At 16.4% G+C, this 24,834-nt stretch overlaps 2 protein-coding genes across 2 annotated transcripts; one reads left to right on the top strand and one right to left on the bottom strand.

Moving 5' to 3' along the window:
• Window positions 1-2,296: 2,296 nt before the first annotated feature.
• Window positions 2,297-3,307, bottom strand: LOC128951633 (cuticle protein 12.5-like). The gene is made up of 2 exons (XM_054296879.1): window positions 3,293-3,307; window positions 2,297-2,671 (listed from the first exon to the last, which is right to left on the bottom strand). The coding sequence occupies exons 1-2, from the start codon at window positions 3,305-3,307 to the stop codon at window positions 2,297-2,299; spliced, it is 390 nt and encodes a 129-aa protein (XP_054152854.1).
• A 3,109-nt stretch (window positions 3,308-6,416) lies between these two features.
• Window positions 6,417-15,657, top strand: LOC128951630 (proton-coupled folate transporter-like). Its single transcript, XM_054296878.1, has 5 exons — window positions 6,417-6,732; window positions 7,166-7,318; window positions 7,841-8,397; window positions 9,347-9,665; window positions 15,521-15,657. The coding sequence occupies exons 1-5, from the start codon at window positions 6,417-6,419 to the stop codon at window positions 15,655-15,657; spliced, it is 1,482 nt and encodes a 493-aa protein (XP_054152853.1).
• The last annotated feature ends 9,177 nt before the right edge of the window (window positions 15,658-24,834 follow it).

The raw sequence follows: 24,834 nt of genomic DNA, 5'->3' as shown, positions 1-24,834 counted from the left end.
TTATAAAAAATAAGTTATTATTTTCATAATATTTTAATTTTATGAAAAAGTTAGTAACTATATAGTAATATAATTTAAAAAATAAATAAAATAATAATAATAATAATAACATATTGTGAATTCATATTCAAATATTAAATAATTGTTCATTTTTTTGTAAAATGTTAAAATATTAATTATTTTATTATTAGTAGAAAATACACAAAAAATTATGACATTTATATAAATCTTTTTATATAAATATATTTTTAACTGTCAGTAATAATGATTATAATAAAAATTACAAAAAAAAATATTTACTAATAATTTATTAGTTTAATAAATACAGAATCAATAAATTAATTTTATTAATTATAAGAAAAAATAATGATAATAACAATAATCTAACTAAAAATATATATTATTAATTTAATTTTCTTAAATTGATCTAATATTTAATAGTTATTAAATAGCCCTTTAAAATAAAATATAATAAAATAATTATAGTGATATTATAGTATTTTAATTAAAATAGATATTTTGCAAAAAAAATATAAATAATTCAACTTATAAAATATTTAAAATAAATTTATTTTTATATGGGATTAAACTAAATATTAATTTAATTTTTCAATAAACAATAAACAAAAAAAACTTTATGTAAAATTTACAGTATTTTAAATAAATAATTTATATATATATATATTTATTATAAATTTAATTAAAAGCGAAATAAATAAAATAATATTAAATAGAAGTAATTAAATAACAAAAAATATAACTATTATTTTAATAGAAATCATATAATAATTTTTTATTTAATTAATTTTTTATTTATATTAACTTATTATGAGTAAATTATATTGAAATATTTCATATTACTTGTTTTATTATAATAAAAAAATTGTTAAATTATTAAAATTGTTTAGTTATTATTCTTTTTAAATTTAATTTTTAGACAAATAAATACTAATAATAATTTTTATTTTAATTTCAATGTATAGTAAAATTTTTAGAAATAAATTAATTTTTTTTTAAATATTTTCAATGCAATTAATATAAACAAAACATTAATTAATATTATTTTTTTTCAAATTATTACAATTAATTACAAAACATTTTTTATTTAATAAGCAATGTTTTTTTTTGGCTAACGGTGCCGATAGGACTGTTTTTTTTACTATACAGGTGCTGCTGATTATATACTAACTGTTCAGATTATAGTTGATATTATATTAGTTTATATTTTTTTTAAAAACAATTGTTATAATTTTAATTATATTTATAACAGTTTTTAATTTTGATTTTTTAAAATAAATTTTATACACACCCTAACCAATTTTATTTATATAAAATATCATTAAATATTAAACTTAACGCTTAATATATACTATACAGTTTTTTTTGTTATAAATTAAAATAAAAAAAATAAAATAATAATTTGTTAACATAATTATTAATATATTTTTAAAAAATAATTATTACTATATGTTATATAGATAATTAACTTTTGTATAGGAAAAATTTTATTTAGACTTACGTCAATAATTAAAATTTGATTTTTTAAAATTTTACTTTATATTAGTAGTATTATTATAATAAAATTAAATAACAAAATTAATTTAATTGTTTATATATTATTTGTTAATTTTACAGTTAGTTTATTTAATTTATTTTTTTGTGACTATAGTAATAGAAATTATAGTTAAATAAAAACTAGATATTAATTAATATATATTTTTTTATTATTGTAGTTGTCTATTGAGCACCTGTAGCTATCAATACTAAATGATAGCTAATTGATATTTGCAAATAAGTATTGACCAAAAATAATAGCAATTAAATTAAAAAACTGTACAAATGTTAACTAATTAAAATAGTTGAACTATTAATCAATGAAAAATAGTTTTAAAAGTTGTTTTATTGAAAAAACTTTAAAAATTGTTAAGATTTTTTTGTTGTTGCTTATTGTTATATAGATATTATTAAAAATTTATTTAAAACAAACAACTGATAATTTTCAATATTCATGAAAAATAACATTTTATTATTATTAGTTTATATTAGTTTCTATACAATCTATATTATAAATATTGAAAAATTATTAATAAACAAAATCAGTATTTAATATAAAAAAACAATATTTTTTTATTAATTTTTTATAATGCTAAATTTTTTTGAATACTATTTCAATACATTGCAACAAATTTTTTCTAAAAAAAAAATATAACAATATTTTTGATTTAATTATTAAAAAACAAACAAAATTAAAATCTCAATTAAGTATTATTTAAGTACATATGTATCGCAAACAAAATTATTTTTTAATAAGCAATGTCTTGGCTAACGGTGCCGATAGACCGTACGGTGCAAGCAATGGTCCCGAAGCAGCATAATGTACCGGTGCGGCCGCCAACAAGGGGGCAGCGGGAGCAACATGTGATACTAACGGTGCCGATAGTAGTCGGCCAGTGGTGTGTAGTACAGGTGCTGAATGTACTAACGGTGCTGTATGAACAGCAATAGCTGGACCGGGATGTACTTGACGGGTCTCGTAGCTATAGGATGTTATGGCCGGTGCATGAGCTACGGCTATGGCCGGACCCGCGGCCGCATAGACAGCTGCCGGTGCCGCGGCATATAAGTCAGGGCTGGCCTGGCATACAGTGGCCAACAACAGTGTAGCGATAGCCTGTAATATACAATACAATACATATATATATATAGTTAAAAAATTTAATTAAAAAAAATAATTTTATAATTATATATATTAATTTATATTAATATAATTTACATAAAAAAATATTTTAATTATAATATTTTATAATAGTTTATATATAATTTATTAAGATTTTATAATATTAATCTTTATTATTTTTAATTTATTATTAAATAATTAGCTTAAATTAATGTTTATTATACAGCTTTTTTAAAATATAAAATAAATTTGTTTACATAAAATAATTAATATATGTATTTTTAATTAAATTATTGTTTTTAATTAATTTAACTAAGTTTTTTTTAAAAAAATATTTATCATATAAGTTATATAATATATTTAGATTTTTATTAATAAAAGTGATTGTCTTTTCAATCTATTTGATTAACAAAATAAATTATATTATATATATGTTTATATATTATTTTTAATAATTTTACAGTTAATTAATTAATTTATTATATAACTAGAGATTATATTATAGTTAAAAAATTAGAAATTATGAAAAATATATTTATCATTATATAGTTATACAAGTTATATAAGTTTTATATTTTAAATTATTTTATTTAGTAATAAAAATTTAATACTTACAACAAATTTGAACATTATTCTCAACAACAAAAAAACTTTAGTATTAAACAACTAAATAATCAAAAAATTATTTTTAATAATAAATTATTATTTTTCTGGCGAAAGTAACTGTGAATTTTTAAAAATGATAAAATTTTTTTGGTATTTATATATAAAATTGTTTGGGAGGTTAAAACATATATAAATTTGATTAACAATCAAATCAATACATACATAATAAATAATTAATATTTTTTTTTTAAAAATCACTTTTTATTTTTTTTGTCTATAAATTTTGTTTGTTGTTGTTGTATGTGTGTTGCATAACAATAAAAATTTAATAATAATAATAATAATAATAATCACTTCATGTGTTGACCCCATACAGGAGGACAGGGACAGACACATACATACATACAGTAAATACAGTATATCTGATGTATAGACAGCTCAGGGAGATTGAAAGTCACGAGATTTTGTATTATTATTATTATTATTATTACTGATTAATACAAAATTATTGTATTATATTATAATAATTTTTTTTGATTTTTTATTTGTTGTAATATTGTAATAGAGTTTAACAGTTAATTAAAAAAAAACTAAAATTGAAAAACTTGTTATAACATTTAAAAAAAACAATAATATTAATAACAATAACTACATTATATGAATATATTGAGTGATTTATATGTTATTTGTAAATATATATATATACTGTATATTAATATTAATTTATATATTCAACAAAAAACATCATTTTTTTGCTGCATTTTTTTCCCCAAACAAAAAAATTATTGTAATTTTAATTGTATTATTATATAAGTGTCTATCATATGGTGTATAATGTTATCCTAAATTTTTTTATTAATAATTTTAAAAGGCGTTGCCATATGTTTTTTGTTGTTACTTTTACTTTTAAATTTAAATCTATATTATAATAAATAAATAAATAAATAGATAGATTTTTTTATTAACAACAAAACAACTCTAAAATAATATATTAATGTAAAACTAATACTAATTAAAAATTATTGAAATCTTATTTAAAAAAAAACATTTCATATTATGTATATTAAAATTATAATTTATTACATTGTATATATTGTTATTGAATTTGTTTTTAAACTAATAAATATTTTTTGTAAAAAAAATATTATTATTATTATTTATTAATTAAAATTTTAACAAATGTCAAGTATAATTTTTTTTTTTTGAAAAATAAACATTTACCGTTTATAATTTTTATTATATACAATGTCTATAATTTATGATGAATTATTGAATAATAATTGTGTATAAATTTTTTTAATAATTTTTATTTTGTTTGCCTTTCAATGTTAATCAAAAAAATATATTATTGTTGTTGTTATTGAATTGTACTGTACTTTACTATTATAAAACTAATAATTTTTTTTGACAACAATATTGAAAAATGATGGCCAAAATTATTTTTTCAAAATACAACAAAATGTTTTTTAATTTTGATTATATAAAAAAATTAAGTAGTTACATTGTATCAATAAAAAAAAAATTTTTAAAGTATATTAATAAAATAAAAAAGTAAAACCAATTAATGTATTTTTTAAAAAAATATATAATTATTTTTTTAAGTAACTTATTATTAACTAATACCTTGAGTATCTTATTGTGAGATTTAACCAAATATTAATTGTATTAAACTTTTACTTAACAATCAATTATTAATATTAGTATTTTATTTGTGTACAATTAATTGTGTTTTAATTTTTATAGATTTATTGTTTAAAATTGTTTTTTAAAAATTAATAAATTATAGTGAAATTACTAAAAAAGCTATTAAGTTATAAAATTAAACTTTTTTAAAAAGTTTTTAATTAGTATTTTATTTTTTACACAAAAAAAATAATTATTTTATATTAAAAAACTAACTACACTTATAATTATTAATTATTATAAATTAATAATATATTACTTTAATTTTTTTTAAAAATTTAACTTACTTTGATGAACTGGAAAATAAATTTCAATTTATATTTCAATTATTATTATTAATTTTAGTGATTTAATAATTAGATTTAGACACACAAATTGAATTTTACAATTTATTAATAATCTTTAAATAAACTATAAATATTAGTCACAAATAATTACAAATAAATGTGTAAACTATTCAAAAATATTTGTATTTTTACAAAAATTAATTTATTAATTATTATTATTGTTATTATTATTATAACTAATCTTAACATTTTTTTATCAACTTATACTTAGTGTACTTTATCTCTAGAAAAAAAATTTACTATATTTTTATTATTATTATTTTATAGATATATTTTTAATATTATATATATATATATATATATATATAAAACAACATTGATAAAATACAAAAAATACTAGATTACAATGCTTAAATGAACAAGTACCTAATACTTTAATTATTATTATTACTTATAATTGTGCAATATATATAATTAGTATAATTAAATTTATCATTTTTATTAATAATGCCAGGTACATAAGCTCCTTTAAAAAAATATAATAGATATAACTGTATAGATAAATAATAATAATAATAATAAAATTTTTTTAAATGATATATTTTGTATTTTATCAGATAAATTAAAAAGGTGAATCATTAATGTTTTATTTAATTTTTAATTTAGATAGAAATATAAAAACTATATAAATGTCACAAACATTTAGAAAATTTTATTTATTTATATATCAATGTTTGTATTGTAATATAATAATAAATAAATATATTTATTATATATAAAAACTAAAGTTTATAAAAGTATTATATGTATAACTAGAAAAAAACATTAGTTTTTTTAATTATAAACTTATTAATTAATTAATTAATATTTATAATTTTTTAACAATAATTTATTATTAATTAAAAAAATGTTTTTAATTTAATTAATATTATAAAGTGCAAAAAAAACTAAACTACTTAATATATATTTTTATTCAAAAAAATATTAATTATGAAAATTAATTTTAATTAAATATTTATAATAATAATTTATAATAATTTTTAAACATGTTATCAAATAATCAGCATCATAAAAAATTAATTAGCTTGCTAAAATCTAGTTATCAATTTACCAAGCTACTAACTGTTGAACCATATCTATTTATTTTCTCAATGATTAACAATATGAAATCAGTACCTGCTATGCAATTGGCTCAGGATAAATTATGTTTATACCATTACCAGATGCCTGGAAATTATTGCCGGGAATTTTCTCAAATGCCATCGGATCCGACAAAATTGGCCATCCTAGCTGATTTTGGTAATTTTCAAATCTATGGTATCTTGGTCATTTATTTGCCATCATTTATAATGGCCCTGTTTATTGGATCATGGTCAGATAAATATTTATCGGCCAAAAAATTGATCATGATCAATTCGGCAATTGCTATTATCCTTGAATCAATTATATTGATTTTATGCGATTATTTTGCTGAATCATGTATGTATTTTTTTAAAATTTTAATATTATTTTAAAATGTAAAAAAATTAAATATTTTTTATAGTTTTATTAGATAGTTTTTTTTTAAAAAAAAGTATTTACAATATTTTTAAATATTATATAAAATTAATAATGTTTATTATTATTTATTTATTAATTTAAAAAATATTTTTTTAATTAGCTAATTGTAATTAAAATTTAAATAGTTTAATTAGCTAGTTACAAAAAAAATTATAATTAAAAAAATAAAATTAATAATATTTATTATTATTATTCAATTATTTTAAAAAAAATCTAAATAATATTATTTAACTAGCTAATTTAACTAAAATAGTTTAATTAGCTAGTTAAAATATAATTAGATTTTTTTAAAAAATAAAAATAATGTTTATTTTATTGTTTTTTAATATAATTTTTAAAATTATTTTATCAGCAATTTATTTGATGCTATTAATCGGTTTACCAAATCTAATATCTGGCGGTTTGATGGGCTCATTGGGCGCCTGCTGGACATATCTGGTCACTACAACACCCGGCCATATGCGGGCTATGCGTATAACAGTTGCCGAAGTTATTATGGGATTGTGTAAGTGTTTTATAATTATAATAATTATTTAGTAATAATAATATTAATATTAATTTTGTGTTTAATTAAGTTTTCATAGATTTATAGTTTAAAATGTTTCTATAATTGTTTTTAAAACAAACCAATAAATTATAGTGATATTCATATTATTAAAAATAGTAGTAGTAGTAGTAGTAATAATAATAGTAATAATTTTGTTTTAAAATAATATACATATATTTTAATTTAAAAAATTAAACTAAAAAAACACTAGGGGCTTTAAATGCTAATAATTAATAATTTGAAAATATTTTATTTGTTAAAAATTTATAATAACATAATTTTGACAGTTTTTTTTTAATTTATTTATTATTTATAATTATAATAAAATTATTATTAATATTAATAGCAATAATTAGTATTAATACAGTATTTATAAATTTTGAAAAAATAGATAATAATTACTTTTAAAATAAAATAATTTAATATACTATTTAAAATTTTTATATATTTATTAATGATAATTTTTTTAAAAATAATTAGCCGGTCCACTTGGCTCATACCTGGGCGGCTACATAATAAACACCCCGACCTGGCTATCATCGGGTGTCGACCACCAGTTACACAACTCGACTGCCGTATTCATCATCGATGGCCTGGTCTATGGCCTATCAATCCTATGGATCTGGTGGGCCATTGACGAGGCCCGTGACATACGTAACTGGGAACTGGAGTTTGGCCTGCCGTACGAATCGGACGGCCTGACAGTCGACCAACGAGTAGCCGGGAAACTTGAAAACTATGATAAGCACCGGGAGTCGGGCCATAGTCCTGTACGCTTGCTATTTACATGGTCTAACCTGAAAAATATATGGCATACATGTGCGAAATCAAGGCCTAACTATGTCCGATTGCAAATTTGGCTACTGTTCCTGGCTAATCTATGCTATATGATTGTCAAATCAGGACCCGTAGCCTATTTGATGCCATTTACCCAAACGGTTTACAAATGGGATTCAAGCCAGTATAGTACTGGGGTAGCCATTACTAATCTGTCCGAAACGGTTGTACAGTTGCTGGCATCGCCAGTATTGATTATGGTAAGTGTAGATATATTTTTCAATTAATTAATTAAGTTATTTATTTAATAAAAATATAACTATTTTTATGATAACTTTTATATATATATATATATTAAAAAATATAAGATAAATATTTTTTTGTTGTTCTATAATTAGACTAATAATTATTTTATTTAGAAAAATAAACTATTATTTAAATAGTAATATATTATTAATATACATTATAAACAATATATAATTATTAATCAAATTTATGTGTATTATTATTATTATTATTATTATTTTACTACTAAATATTTATTACTAGTAAATTATTACTATTGTAATAAAATAAATTCATATTTATATTAATGATTTTATAAAAAATTAATGAAATTATTATAACTAACTAATAATCAAAAAATATACTAATAATTATAGATAAATAAAAAAAGTTTAGTTACAGTTTTTTTCTAATAAATAATATTTTTTTTTAATAATAAATAATTAAATATAATAGTTATTATTATTAAACTTATGTGTGTTTTAATATTTTTCTACTAAATATTTTTTTACGAGAAAATTATATTATAGATTTTATTAAAAATTATTATAACTAACTATTAATCAAAGAAATATACAATTAATTATAGATAAATAAAAAAGTTTAATTTAGTTACAGTTTTTTTATACTAAATAATTTTTTCTTTAGTTGTAAATATTTAAATATAATAGTTATATTAAATTAATATAAAAATATTTATATTTATAATTTTATTATAGATTTAATTAAAAAAATAATGGATATTTTTGATAAACTTTGATACTTTAATAATTTTTATGAAAAACTTTTAATCAAATAAAATAAACTATTAATTAAATATTAAATATAAAATTTAATTTAGTTACAGTTACTATTAATTAAAAATGATTTTTTAAATATATAATTTATTATTATTATAATTATTTTGTTTAACTTGACATACAGGTGCTCAAACTCAAAGATACTACAGTATCGGCACTGGGAATGGCATCGTATGGCATCCAGAATCTGGTCCGCGGTCTAGTCCTAACTCCGGACGGCTTTTACTATTCAATAATTGCCGGCTGTTTGGGTAGTATAGCATCGGTTGGTTTGCGATCGCATTTCTCACGTATACTCAAACCCCGTGAATTGGGTGCACTGTTCAGCTGTTTTACATGTATTGAAGGACTGACACCCATAGTGGCCGGTGTTATATTCAACGAAATATTCAAACATACTGTCCAAACTGGTTGGCCGGGTTGTATGTTACTGGTAGCTGCAGGTATACAATTGATACCTATTGTTATTATGCTATGGATACAGTGTTTTACAATTATGCCCAACAATGATAACAATAATGATGTTTAGTAATAGTAGTAATTATTATTATTTCAAATTAAAAATAATGTTTAGTAGTAGTAATAATTTTTTTTATATGTAAATAATTATTATGCAATTTATTTATTTATTGTTGACAAAAAAATATGTGCCCAGTTTAATTATGAAAATTATTAATAATAATAAATTTAAACAATAAAAAAACTATTTAAGTAAAAATACCAAAACTATTGTTTTGTTTTGTTTTTTTTTTTTTGATTAAATATATTTCTGATTAGATAAAAATAATAAATTTTGGATTAACCTAAAATTTATAATTTATAAAATTTATATAAAATCCTTAAAAAAATGATATTGCTAAATTTACAGTTTGACATAAACTAAATAACTTAATAACTATAGACTTTAATAGAATTATTTAAATAATTAAACTTATTTACAAATTATTATTATATTAAATATTTTGATTTAAAAATTTTTACAGTTTTTATTTTCTTACTATTAATTGATAAAATAATTGAATAATTATTTGAAAATATAAATAAATATTTTTCACTGATTATAATTATAAGTTATGTAATAAAAACTAATTATTATATTTTAATTAGCATATATTTTAAACATTTGCGTTACGATTTAGTCTAAAATTAATGTTTATAAAATTAATAAAAAAAAACTAAAAAAAAGTTAATGACTTTATTTACAGTTTAACATAAACTACATAACTATAGACTTTAATAGAATTGTTTAAATAATTAAACTAATATTAATTTTTATAATCACATAAACAAAATTTTATGAACATTTTCATAGTTGTCAATTAAATACATTTGGTTATTGAAATATAAATATAAAAAACTAGAAAAAAAATATAATTTTTATTTAGTAAAACAAATTTTAATTAATTTATATTTAAAATAAATTGCTTGATACAAAATCGACTGGCTAATTTTTTTAAATTTACATATTATTATTACATTAAATAATTTTATTTTAAAATTATTACAGTTTTTATTTATTATTATTAGACTAATTTAAGAAAAACTTAGATTTTTGAAAATTGATTATTATAATTTAATTAACATAAATATAAATAAGTTATATAAATATGTAATAACAATTAAAAAAAATTTTTTTTATAGTTTCATAAAAAAGTTTTATAAGAGATTTATATAGTTGTCAATTAAATACAATTAATTTTTTAATATCAAAAAACATATATATATGAATTAATTTGCATTTAAAATTTATTGAATGATTATTTCGCATATTGACTAATATTTATTTATTTATAAATTATTATTATATTTAATATTGAGATTTATAATTATACATAATTATACAATGATGTGTAATAATAGTAGTAATAAATTATTATTATATAATAATAATTTAATTTTTTTATATGTAAATAATTATTATCTTAATTATTTTTGTTGAGAAAAATATGATGCAATTTAATTATGAAAATTCATGTTTAAAAAATTTAAACATTTAGAAAAAAATAATTAAGTATTTAAATAAACAATTTTAAAATTATTGTTTTGTTTTTGATTAAAAAATTAATTTTAAAACATACAATTTACTATATTTTTTATTTTAGATAAAAATAATTATAAAATAATAAAGGATTGACACTACATACTAAAACTATTGATTATAAAAATTTTTATAAAAAAACCTAAAAAAATACTAGCTTAATTTACAGTTTGACATAAATTAATTAATTAAATAAAGTTGTATTGTTAAACTAAACAATTATTTTTTAAAAATTATTATTTAAAAAATTAATATTTAAATTATTATTTCATTTTTTTTACATATGAACTTATTATGTTATATAATAAAAATGAAAAATTTAATAAAATATTATCAGTTTAAACATTTTTCTAGTTTTAGACTTTACAAGTATTTAATGAAAATAAAAATTATCAAATATTTTAATACATTAAAGGTTAGTTTTTTTTATTTAAAATTTATATATTATTTTTAATAATAATGTTTTTAAATTATTAAAATGCATTAAATGATTGTTTATAGTCAATTAATTTTTTTACAAAAAAAACTAAATTATAGTTCAAAATTTAAAATTTAAAATTATTAATTATATTACAGATTTATACAAATAAATAAAAAAACTTACCTCACAAATAAACCTATTTAAATTACTTGAAAATAACTATTAAAATAAAAATATTAATTTTATAATTATTACAGTTTTTTATTTAATTTACAATACATAACATTTTCACAACAATACTAATAATAATTTTTCGCTAAAGAAACTGATAATATATTTGTATAGTTTATAATTAATATATATATATATATATATACTTATTAATAAATAAATGTGTATTTTTTGTATTAAATATTTATTATTAGAAAATTATTACTATAATACTATAATACTATAATACTAAAATTAATAAAATCATAATTATATTATAGATTTCATCAAAAAAAAATAACGGAAATTTTTATGTCAAACTATTAATCAAAATATACTATTAATTATAGATTAATAAAAAAGTTTAATTTAGTTACAGTTTTTTTTAATAATTTTTTTCTTTAATTGTAAATATTTAAATATAATAATAATTATTATTAAATTAATAATAAAAATATTAAAAACAAATAGTTAGTTAATAATAATAATAATAATTATTATTATTATTATTATTATTAATTTGACATACAGGTTCTCAAATATTTAATTTAATAGAAAAATTAAAAATAAATAAATATAAACATAAATATTTTTATATTATTTTTAATAATAATATTTTTATAAATTATTCAAACAACATATACTTTACATAAATCGCATTTATAGTCAATTAATTTAAAAATTATAAATTAAAATTTTTTATTATGAATTATATTACAGTTTTAGACAAATAAATAAAAAAAACGTAATTCAGGAAGAATTTCAATTTTTTTTAAATGAAAATTATTATTAAACTAAAAATATTAATTTTATAATTATTACAGTTTTTTTTATTTAATTTACAATTCACAACATTTTCACAACAATACTAATAATAATTTTGGCACTGACTGAAAAGTAGACCAGTAGACTGGTAGACTAGTAGACTGGTAGACTGGTAGACTGGTAGACCTGGTAGACTAGAATACCTGGTAGACTGGTAGACCAGCAGACTGGTAGACCTGGTATACTGGTAGACTGGTAGACTGGTAGACTGGTAGACTGGTAGACCTGGTAGACTAGAATACCTGGTAGACTGGGTAGACTTAAGACTAGTAGACTGGTAGACTTGGTAGACTGGTAGACTGGTAGACTGGTAGTACTACTAGTAGTACTAGTAGTACTACTACTAGTAGTACTACCACTCTACCAGTCTACCAGTCTACTACCAGGTCTACCAGTCTACCAGTCTACCAGTCTACCAGTCTACCAGTCTACCAGTCTACCAGGTCTACCAGTCTGCTGGTCTACCAGTCTACCAGGTCTACCAGTCTACCAGGTCTACCAGTCTACCAGGTCTACCAGTCTACCAGGTCTACCAGTCTACCAGGTCTACCAGTCTACCAGGTCTACCAGTCTACCAGGTCTACCAGTCTACCAGGTCTACCAGTCTACCAGGTCTACCAGTCTACCAGGTCTACCAGTCTACCAGGTCTACCAGTCTACCAGGTCTACCAGTCTACCAGGTCTACCAGTCTACCAGTCTACCAGGTCTACCAGTCTACCAGGTCTACCAGTCTACCAGGTCTACCAGTCTACCAGGTCTACCAGTCTACCAGTCTACCAGGTCTACCAGTCTACCATGTCTACCAGTCTACCAGGTCTACCAGTCTACCAGGTCTACCAGTCTACCAGGTCTACCAGTCTACCAGGTCTACCAGTCTACCAGGTCTACCAGTCTACCAGGTCTACCAGTCTACCAGGTCTACCAGTCTGCTGGTCTACCAGTCTACCTGGTCTACCAGGTAAATAAGTAAATCGATATATAATCGATAATCGAGTCTACCAGTCTGCTAGTCTACTGGTCTACTTTTCAGTCAGTGCCAATAATTTTTGCTTAAAAAAAAGTAAAATAAATTAGTATAGTTTATAATTAATAAATTTGTACATACTTATTAATAAATTTATATGTGTATTTTTTATATTGTTTTTCTACTAGAAAATAATTATTATTTTAATAAAAAATAATAATATTATTATTATAGATTTTATTAAAAAATTATCGTTAATTTTGTATCAAGCAATTAAATATAAAAATACGAATAATTATAGATAAATATAAAGTATAATTTAATTACAGTTTTTTTATAATAAATAATTTATTTCATTAATTTTAAATATTTAAATATACAGTAATAGTTATTATTAAATTAGTATTAAAAATAAATAATTAATTAATTATATTATTATTAATAATTATTAACTTGACATACAGGTTCAGGTTGAAATAAATTAGTTTAATATTTATAATTTTTAAAGAAAAAATTTAAAAATTTAATCTAATTTAAAGTTAAAATTTAAAAAAAAATAATAATAATTCATAATATTACAAAAAAAAATCATTGAAATATTCATTGCTGTCTATTAAATATATTTGTTTTTTTGGAAATATAAATATAATAAAAAAATAAAAACATATTATTTAGAAAAACATATTTTAATTAATTTCTACAATTATATAAATTGCTTGCTACTAAACCGATTGCCTAATTTTTTTTATTTACAAATTATTATTATATTAAATATTTTTGTTTAAAAAAATTATTACAGTTTTTATTTGTTATTATTAGAAACTAATTGACTAATCATCTGAAAAGTTTCAAAAATATTTTTCACTGATTTTAATCATAATTTAAGTAAATATATAAATATATAATAGTTATTATTATTAAATTATTATTAACTTAATAAAGTTGTATTGTTACACTAAACTTGTATTTTTTAAAATTAATATTTAAAATATTATTATTTCAATTATTATTATTACAGTTTTTACATATGAATCTATTATAACTTACTAATATTTTTTATAAATAATTATTATTTTTAAACATTTTTATTATTATTATTAGACGTTTTACAAGTATTTAATGAAATACTATAAATTTAGAGTTTTTATTTAAAATTTATATATTTATTATTGTTAATATTAATATATTTTTAAAGTATTAAAAACAACATATTCTTTAAATAAGCCGTTTTAAATAATTATTTTTAACCAATTAATTGAAAAAAACTATAGTTAAAATTTTTTATTATTAATTATATTATAGATTTTATTAAAAAAAAATAATAGAAATAATTTATGTCAAAATATTAATAATAAAAAAAAATACTATTAATGATAGATAAATATAAAGTTTTATTTAGTTACAGCTTTTTAATACTTAGCTTACTATTCAATAATTGCCGGCTGTTTTGGGTTAGTATAGCATCGGTTGGTTTTCGATCGCATTTCTCCCGTATACTCAAACCCCAGTGAATTGGGTGCACTGTTCAGCTGTTTTACATGTATTGAAATGACTGACACCCATTGTGGCCGGTGTTATATTCAACGAAATATTCAACCATACTGTCCAAACTGGTTGGCCGGGCTGTATGTTGTTGTTGGTAGCATCAGGTATACAATTGATACCTACTGTTATTATGCTGATGGATACAGTGTTTTACAATTATGCCAAACAATGATACTAATAGTGATGTTTAATAGTAGTTGTAATTATTATTATTATTACAATTATAAATTAGTTTTTTTTGTAATAATTTAATTTTTTATATGTAAATAATTATTATGTAATGCACTGGGAAAGGCATACAGAATCTGGTCCGCGGTCTAGTCCTAACACCCGACGGTTTTTACTATTCAATAATTGCCGGCTGTTTTTGGGTTAGTATAGCATCGGTTGGTTTGCGATCGCATTTCTCCCGTATACTCAAACCCCAGTGAATTGGGTGCACTGTTCAGCTGTTTTACATGTATTGAAATGACTGACACCCATTTTAATCGTAAGTTATTTAATAAATTTGTTAAACTAATTAATTTGTTTTAATTAACATTTAATAATAATTATTATTAATAATATTATTTTTAATATAGAATAGTATTAATATGAATAAATTTAAAATAATAATAATAATAAAATAGATTTGATTTAATTGATTGAATAGATAAATATAAATTAATTTTATAGTACTAATAAAAATATAAATAAATTAATAGGTAAATATCTTGTCTTCTAATTGTTAAATTAGTAGAAATAATATAATAATAAAAATTAATTTATTATTAAATTTACAGTTTTATAGAATAAATTCTGAATGATTGATGAGATTTTTCTAAATTCTAATTATTTATATAAACTTTTTTTTATTTTTACATAAATAAAATATAACTAATTTTATAATTTTTTTTTATTAATATATTAATACAGCAAATTTCTAGTGAATAAGTAATATTTAAAAAAAATAAAAAAAATACTAGTGTAGATATTTCATTAAATTTTTTTTTGAAAAAATAATTATTAATACAATTACTATTTCTGTTATTATTACAGTTTTTTACATAACAATTTATTATATTATTTAATAAAATTTTTTATATTTTAGTTCAATTAATTTTCTATTATTAAACATCAAAATTAATTGAATGAATATAAAAAATATATATATTAATAAATTGAATTATTAATAATAATGTTTAAAAAACATATTTAAGTTTATATACTATTGATAATTTTAATATTAAAAATTTTAAATAGTATTAAGGTCACAGTTTTTATTTAATATATATATATATATCATATATAGAGTATATACTGTATATATCATTGTTATATAATATGTTAATTAATTTTATAGCAAAATAATAGCATTTAATATAAACAACACGCACACATTATACGGTATATAAATAGTTATAATTAGTTTATTTAAATTATATAAATAAAAAAAATTTTAAGATTATATATTTTTATGATTTTATATGTTAATTATATTAACATTGTTTCTATAAAAAATAAAGCATTTATTTTATTGTACGTCTTTTTCATATTTATTGAAGTTTTTATTAAGCTAAAAATAATAATTAAATTAATTATTTATATATGTGTGTGTAAATTAATAAACTAATAAATCAATTATTTATGTAAATTTGTATTTATTTTTTTAATAAAAAATTGATATACAGGTGCTTAGGAGGTAATTTTCAATAGTAATCAATTAAATACATTTGTTTTTTGGAAATTTAAATATAGAAAAATATTATTTTTATTTAGTAAAACAAATTTAAATATAATAAAATAAATTGATTGCTTCAAACGTGATTATCCTGATTATTTTTATTTACAATTTATTATTATATTAAATATCTTTACTTATAAATTATTACAGTTTTTGTATGTTATAGTATTATTAGATAATATTTTATTAATCAATGAAAAGTTTTAATATTTTTCAACTGAAATTAATCATAAGTTATGAAATAAATTTTTTAAAAACTAATTAACATTTAATAATAATTATTAATTATATTATTTTTTTTTGTTTTACATACATACAGGCTATTAATAAACTTATGGACTATACTATTAATATAATAAATTTATTTGAAACAATATTAAATTTATCAATTAATGCTTTTTTTAATTATAGTTAAATAAAATATATTAATATTAATTATTTATAAAAAAAATAGTTTTGAAACTATTGATAATAAAATCGATTTTAATAGATAAACATAAATTAATTTTCTGGTATTTATTAAAATATAAAAATTATAAATAAATAAATAAATTATTTCTGGCTCGAGTAATAGAAATTTAGTAGAATTAATATTATAATAAACTTTAATTTATTAATAAATTTACAGTTTTTTAAAAATAAATTATTATTGGAAAAATAATTGACTAATCATTTGAAAAACATATTAAATATTTTTCACTGAGTTTTTTTCTTAATTATAAGTCTTGTAATATATAATTTGTTAAACTAATTAATATATTTTTTAAACATTTAATAACTACTACTATATAATTTATAGTATTTATTTAAAAATAAAAATAAGTAAAAAAATACATATATGTATTTTTTATATTGTTTTTCTACTAAATAATTATTATTTTAATAAAAAAAATAATAATAATATTATTATAGATTTTATTAAAAAATAATCGATAATTTTCTATCAAGCTATTAAATATAAAAAAAAATACTAATAATTATAGATAAATATAAACTTTAATTTAATTACAGTTTGAAGTAATTTGAATGTCGATATAATTATAATATTTTTTAATTATAAATTGAATATATTATTGCTATAAATATAGAATACAATTATTTATAAGTTATTTTTACTGTAAAAAATTTATTAATAATTTTTAAAAAATATTTAATTAGATATGGCGTAATCAATATTTTTAACAAAAATATGTTTTTAACAATTGTAAATATAAAATAATACAATTATTTTATTAATATTTGATTTATATATAAGCTTATATTTAAACCTAAAATTATCAGATAAAATAAACTATTAATATAAAAATTAAAAATTTTAATTAAATTATTATAAAATTTAATCTAATTTATAGTTATACAATTAATTTTTTTTTGAAAATATAAATATATAAAACCGATAAAAACAAAATTAATATTTTATTTCTAAAAAAACATATATAACAATATAACTTTTATTTAAAATTAATTGAATGAAATGAAAACTGACTAATAATTTTTTATAAAAAAAATTATAATTATATTTAATATTTTGATGTATAATTATAACAGTTTTTTAAATGTTATTAATATTATAAAAATAATTGGCCACTCATTGGAAGATTTAATAGGTATAAAAAAAATTTACAATAAGTTATTTAATAAATTTGTTATTATTAAATTTACAGTTGTTTTAAAAAAATATTAGTTTAAATGTCGACATAATAATAATTAATTTTTATTTAAATTGTTATTGTTGCAAATAAACTATTAAAATAATTTTTTTTAAAAATTAGTATACTATACTAATAAATAATTAAAAATAAATTTATCTTGATTAGTTTATTTAATAATAAAATGTATGTTTAAAATTTTTACAAACAAAAAAATTATTTTCTGTTTCATAGTTGTCAATTAAATACAATTAATTTTTATTTTTGGAAATATATATATATAGAAAATTAGAAAAAAAACTTATTTTTTGTTTCAAATATATATAAATATGAATAAATTTAATAAATAAAAATATAAATAAAAATATATTTATATGAATTAATTAAATGGCTTTTATGATAATCTAATATTTTTTTATATACAAATTATTATTTTATTAAATATTTTGATTTAGAATTATTACAGTTTTTTAATGTTAGTATTATTAAAAAATAATTGAAAAATTTAATTGAGAGGTTAAACTAAACTAATATTTTTTTTATATAAAATCTATTATTATAATTAATATCTTAAATTATAATTATTACAGTTTTTATTTATTTGTTTGTTATTATTATTATTAGAAACTAATTGACAACTCTATAAAATCTTAAATATTTATCATAGATTTTTATAAAATAAGTTAATTTTATAAAATTGTTATAATTAAATTTACATTGTTAATACTGTCAAATATATAATAATATAATTTACTTAAAAAAAACTGTAAAAATTATATATCGAACTGTATATTTTTAATAATTAGTTAAATAATTATAACAATTAGTTAAATAATTATAATAATTAATTAATTAAGTATAATAATTAATATTAATTATATATAATTATGAAAATTTTTTATTTTTATAAAAAATATATACATCATTGATATATATATAATAAATTAGATAACATCAAACATTAATGATTAGCTATATGAATTTTATATAAAAACAAAAATTATATTTTTTTTTAAATTTTTTATTGTTAACTATATTACAGATTTATAAAACAAAACAATGCAGCACTATAGGAGCGTCTAAAACTTTTAATAAAATTTATTTGTTAAGCTAAAAATATTAATATATTAATTATTACAGTTTTTTTGTGATTAACAAAATTTATTGAAACATTATTAATAATAATAAATAATAATATTATTTAATTTTTAACTTTACAATTGTGTAGCTAAAACTTTTTGTTTTGAGTTTTAGTACTAGTTTTATGTGTATGCAAAATAAATAATAATATTTTTAATATTTTATTATTTTTTTAAAAAAATCTATTTATTTTAATTGAAACAAATATTAATTTGAATGTCAACAAAATTATAATATATTTTTTATTTAAATTGAAACTATTATTGCTATATATGCTAAATATATTAAGATAAATTAAAAAAATTTTAATAATATTTGTATATCAATATAAAATAAAATGACTAGTTTTTTTTACTTAAAAATAACTGTAAGTATATTTTTTAAAAATATTAATTTAATAATAATTTTTCTAAATAATTAAGTAGTTTTCTTGAAAACTGTTCTTAAAAAATGTATATTTTTTAAAGTTTTAGTATTTGTAGATCAATATAGATAAATAGATTAGTTGTTTTTACTTTTAAAAAAACTAAAATATATTTGTAAAAAAATATTATTTTAATAATAATTAGTTTCATTGAAAAGATTGATATTTATTATTCAATATATTAATAATATTTGATTTATTTATTTAAATTGAAAATTTGACAAAAATTTATTATCTTATTTTTATCTAATAATAAAATATTTATAAAATTATATTTAAATAATTAAAATTTTAGTAGATTTTTAAATATTTTTATATTCAAGTTAAAAAAAGATACTTTCTATATATTCTAACCAAAAAATTAATTTTTAAAAAATAATATTATACTAAAAATATTATTTTCATAATAATCACAGTTTAGTATTGCTTAATTAATTTAAATAAAATATTATACAAAAAAAACAATTAATATAATATAACGATTTTTAAAAAAAATTATGTAAGTTGTTTGTTGTTTAATTGTTAATAGAATCCAATATAATAATACAGTATAACAAAAGTATTTTTATTTACAATATTACAATCATTAATATATAATAAGTTAAATAATTATATAATGAAAAAATATGATTTAATTTATACATAGAAATTATAATGTAGTAATTTTATTTAAATATAAAAATAATAGTTTTTATTAAAAAAAACAATAGTATTACCACCAGTTAGTATGATTTCATTAAATAATTAATAAAATTTATTATTAAACTAAAAAAATACAAATTTTTTTTAATTATTACAGTTTTATATGTTGTTGTAATTAATTAATTAATTAATTAATTACTTAATTATAAATGTGCATAAATTAATAAACTACTAAGTCTATTATTAATGTAAACAATTAATATTAATTTTTAAAAAAAAATAATTGATATACAGGTGCTTAAACTTATAAAGACTACTACTACTACTACTACTACTAACTTGTTTTTACAAACAGACAGTCCAAACAATAATAATTATTTATTGAATTTTTATTTAAATATAAAAATTAAAAAATTAAAAATTTTTTATTTTTATATATTTTATAGTAATAGCGGTATTTCTACTATTATTTAATAACAATTTTTTTTATAAAACTAAAAAATATTAAGTATATAATTATTACAGTTTGTTGTTGCTATGATTATTATAAAATTATTTAATTATATAATTAATTATAATTGTGAATAAATTAATAAACTACTGAAAATAAAAATATAAAAAACTATTTTTTTTATTTATTTACATTTTAAAAATAATATAATAATTTTAGTCTAATACTATCTAATCTTTGAAATATAAATTATTATTAAATTAAATATTTTGATTTAAAAATTATTACAGATTTATGTTAATATTAGACTTTACTAGAAAATTATTATCGACTCTATTAAAGTTTATTAATATTTTTATAATAACATTTGTTTTCGTTAAATTTATTTACATATAATATAATTAATTATTAATTACTAATATTGTATTGAGCTTTACATACAAATGCTCAAACATTATGACATTATTATTAATATTATTGATTTATTTTAAACATTAGTAAATTTTTCTTTTAATGACTATTTTAATTATATTAGTTAAATAAATATTTAATATTATGATTTGTTAATTAAAAAAATGATTTGATTTTATTTATCAAATAAATAATTATTAATTTATTTTTTATAGTTTTTTATCTAAATTTAATAGCCATGTTTATAATAAAAAGAAATTATAATAAAAAACAGATAATTTAAAATTATATAAAATTAAAAAATATATATTAGCATAATTTACAGTTTTACATAAATTTAATAATTCAGCTAAAAACAATTTGCCAGAAAAGCATTAAAAAATTAATCTAATATTTGATAGTTTTAAATAAATTATATAAATATGTAATAAAAATATAGTACAGTTTCTGGCATCACCCATATTGATTATGGTAAATGTAGATTTAATTAATTAGTCAATTTTATAAAAATATAAAAAATAATAAATAAATAAATTGATTGTGTCGTGATCCGCTAATTGTTAAGTTATTAGTAATTATAAAATAATAAAAAATAATTTATTTTGAAATTTACAGTTTTTTAAAATAATAAAACAAAAAATAAATTTTGACTGATTATTGAGATTTTTCTAAATTCTAATTATTTATGTATAAACCTAAAAATTTTTTACAAAAATAAAAATCTAACTATTTACAGATTTTTAATATAATTTTTTTTAATACAGTAAATTTTTAATAAATAAGTAATATTTTAATCCAATTTAAGTTATCATATTTATATATAAAAAAAATGTTTGATCGACATTTCTAAATATATTTTTATAAAAAAAATTTATTAAACAATTATTATTTCTATTATTATTACAGTTTTGTATCACAACTTAATATTATATTATTTAATAAAAATGATTTTTTAAATATTAGCTCAATTCTATTATTAATCTATTATTAAATATCAAAAGTAATTTAATAAAGATAAAAAATATATATTTAAATAAATTAAATTATTAATAATAATTAAAAAAAACATATTGAAGTTTACATACAATTGATAATAATTAATAAGTATTATTATAATCAAAAAATTATAATACATTTTAATTATAGTTTATGTAATCACAGTTTTTATTTAATATTTATATATATATTGTATATCATTGTTATACAGTATAATATATTAAATAATTATATAACAAAAAAATGAATTTAATTTAAAAATAAATATTATTTATAAAAATTTTATTAAAAAACAAATTTATTTTTTTTAAATATTTTATTGCATTATTTATATTAGAGTTTTAAAAAAATTAAATGAAGTATTTAATATAAAATAAGTTTTTTTATATATAATGAAAATTATAGTTAAATTATAAATATTAATTATATAATTATTACAGTTTGTGTGCTTAGTTTGACATAAATTAAATAACATAATAACTTACATACTTTAAGATAAATATATTAAAATCTTAATAAAATCTAATATATAATTTAATAAAAATTACATAATATGTAATAATAATAATAATAATATTTGAAATTAAATATTTATTTTCAGTTACATTTTTTAAAAAATTATTTCATTTACATTTTAATAGTTGTCAATTAAATACACTTGGTTTTTTTTCGAAATATAAATATATAGAAAAAATTATTTATATTTAGTAAAACATATTTTAATTAATTTATATAATGAAAAAATTGCTTGCTTCGCTAAACAATAGGCTAATTTATTTTATATACAAATTATTATTATATTAAATATTTTCATTTAAAAATTATTACAGTTTTTATTTAGTTACTATTACTATTAGTAAAAAATTATCGACAAATCATTTGAATAGCTTAAATATTTGGGGGTGACTGAAAAAAACCAATTCTTTTCTAAATAAAACCAAAAAGAATTGGTTTTTTCAGTCAAAATCTGAAAAAACCAATTCTTTTTAATATTTTTTAAATTTTTTAATAAAATATAATTTAATATTGTAATTTTAATATTTCAATTAATAAATTTATATGAAATGGTTAATATTATGCATATTTACAAATATTGACCAATGGTCAGTTTCATTAAATTTTACTTAAAATTATTTATTTTATATTAATTTTATATATTAATCATTTTAAACAATAATTTTATCAAAAGTGACCAATGGTCAACAATTGGTTAATATTTTATAAATAAGTATATAGAATTATAAATTAAAATATTATTACTATTAGTTAATATAAATAATATATATCATTTATATTATTTTTAAATTTTATTAAATAGTGACCATTGGTCATTTTTGATAAATTTATATATTAAAACATATTAAAAATCTTTAATTTATGAAAATAGTATTTAATAAATAATTTTAAGTAAAATTTTATGTAACTGACCATTGTTCAAGAGTAGTAAATATTAATAAAAGTGACCATTTCTTATTAATTTATTAATTGAATTATTAAAATTAGAAAATTAAATTATATTTTATTAAAAAAATAAAAAAATATGAAAAAGAATTGGTTTTTTCAGATTTTGACTGAAAAAACCAATTCTTTTTGATTTTATTTAGAAAAGAATTGGTTTTATTCAGTCACCCCCTAAATATTTTACACTGATTTTAATCACAAGTATTGTAATAATTTTTTTTAAAAAAAACTTAATATATTTTAAACATTTAAAAATAATTATTAATTATATTATTTTTTAGTTTTACATACATACAGGCTATTAATAAGCTTATAGACTATTAGGTATGAAATATATTAAATTTATTTTAACAGTATTAAGTTTATCCATTAATGACTGTTTTAATTATAGTTAAATAAAATATATATTAGGTTTAGTTATTTTCAAAAAATATAGTTTTTTGATTTTGATTGAACTATAGATGAATATTAATTAATTTTATAGTATTTATGAAAATATTAAAAATTAATAAATTAATTATGTAGTGCTGCCCTAACAGTAAACTTAGTAGAAATAATATAATAATAAAAATTTATTTAATATATTATATTTACAGTTTTTTTATAAAAAAAATAAATTTTGACTGATTATTGAAATTTTTCTAAATTCTAATTATTTATGTAAACTTTAAAAAATTTACAATGATATAGAAAAAATATATATGTATTTAT

The sequence above is a fragment of the Oppia nitens genome, unplaced genomic scaffold (genome assembly GCF_028296485.1).
Source record: "Oppia nitens isolate AA-2021 unplaced genomic scaffold, nextdenovo-longstitch-racon4-pilon3 scaffold1_pilon_pilon_pilon, whole genome shotgun sequence".
In the NCBI taxonomy this organism is placed as follows: domain Eukaryota; kingdom Metazoa; phylum Arthropoda; class Arachnida; order Sarcoptiformes; family Oppiidae; genus Oppia; species Oppia nitens.
Note: the sequence above shows the minus strand (reverse complement) of the source record. Positions and strands in the feature narration are given on the sequence as shown.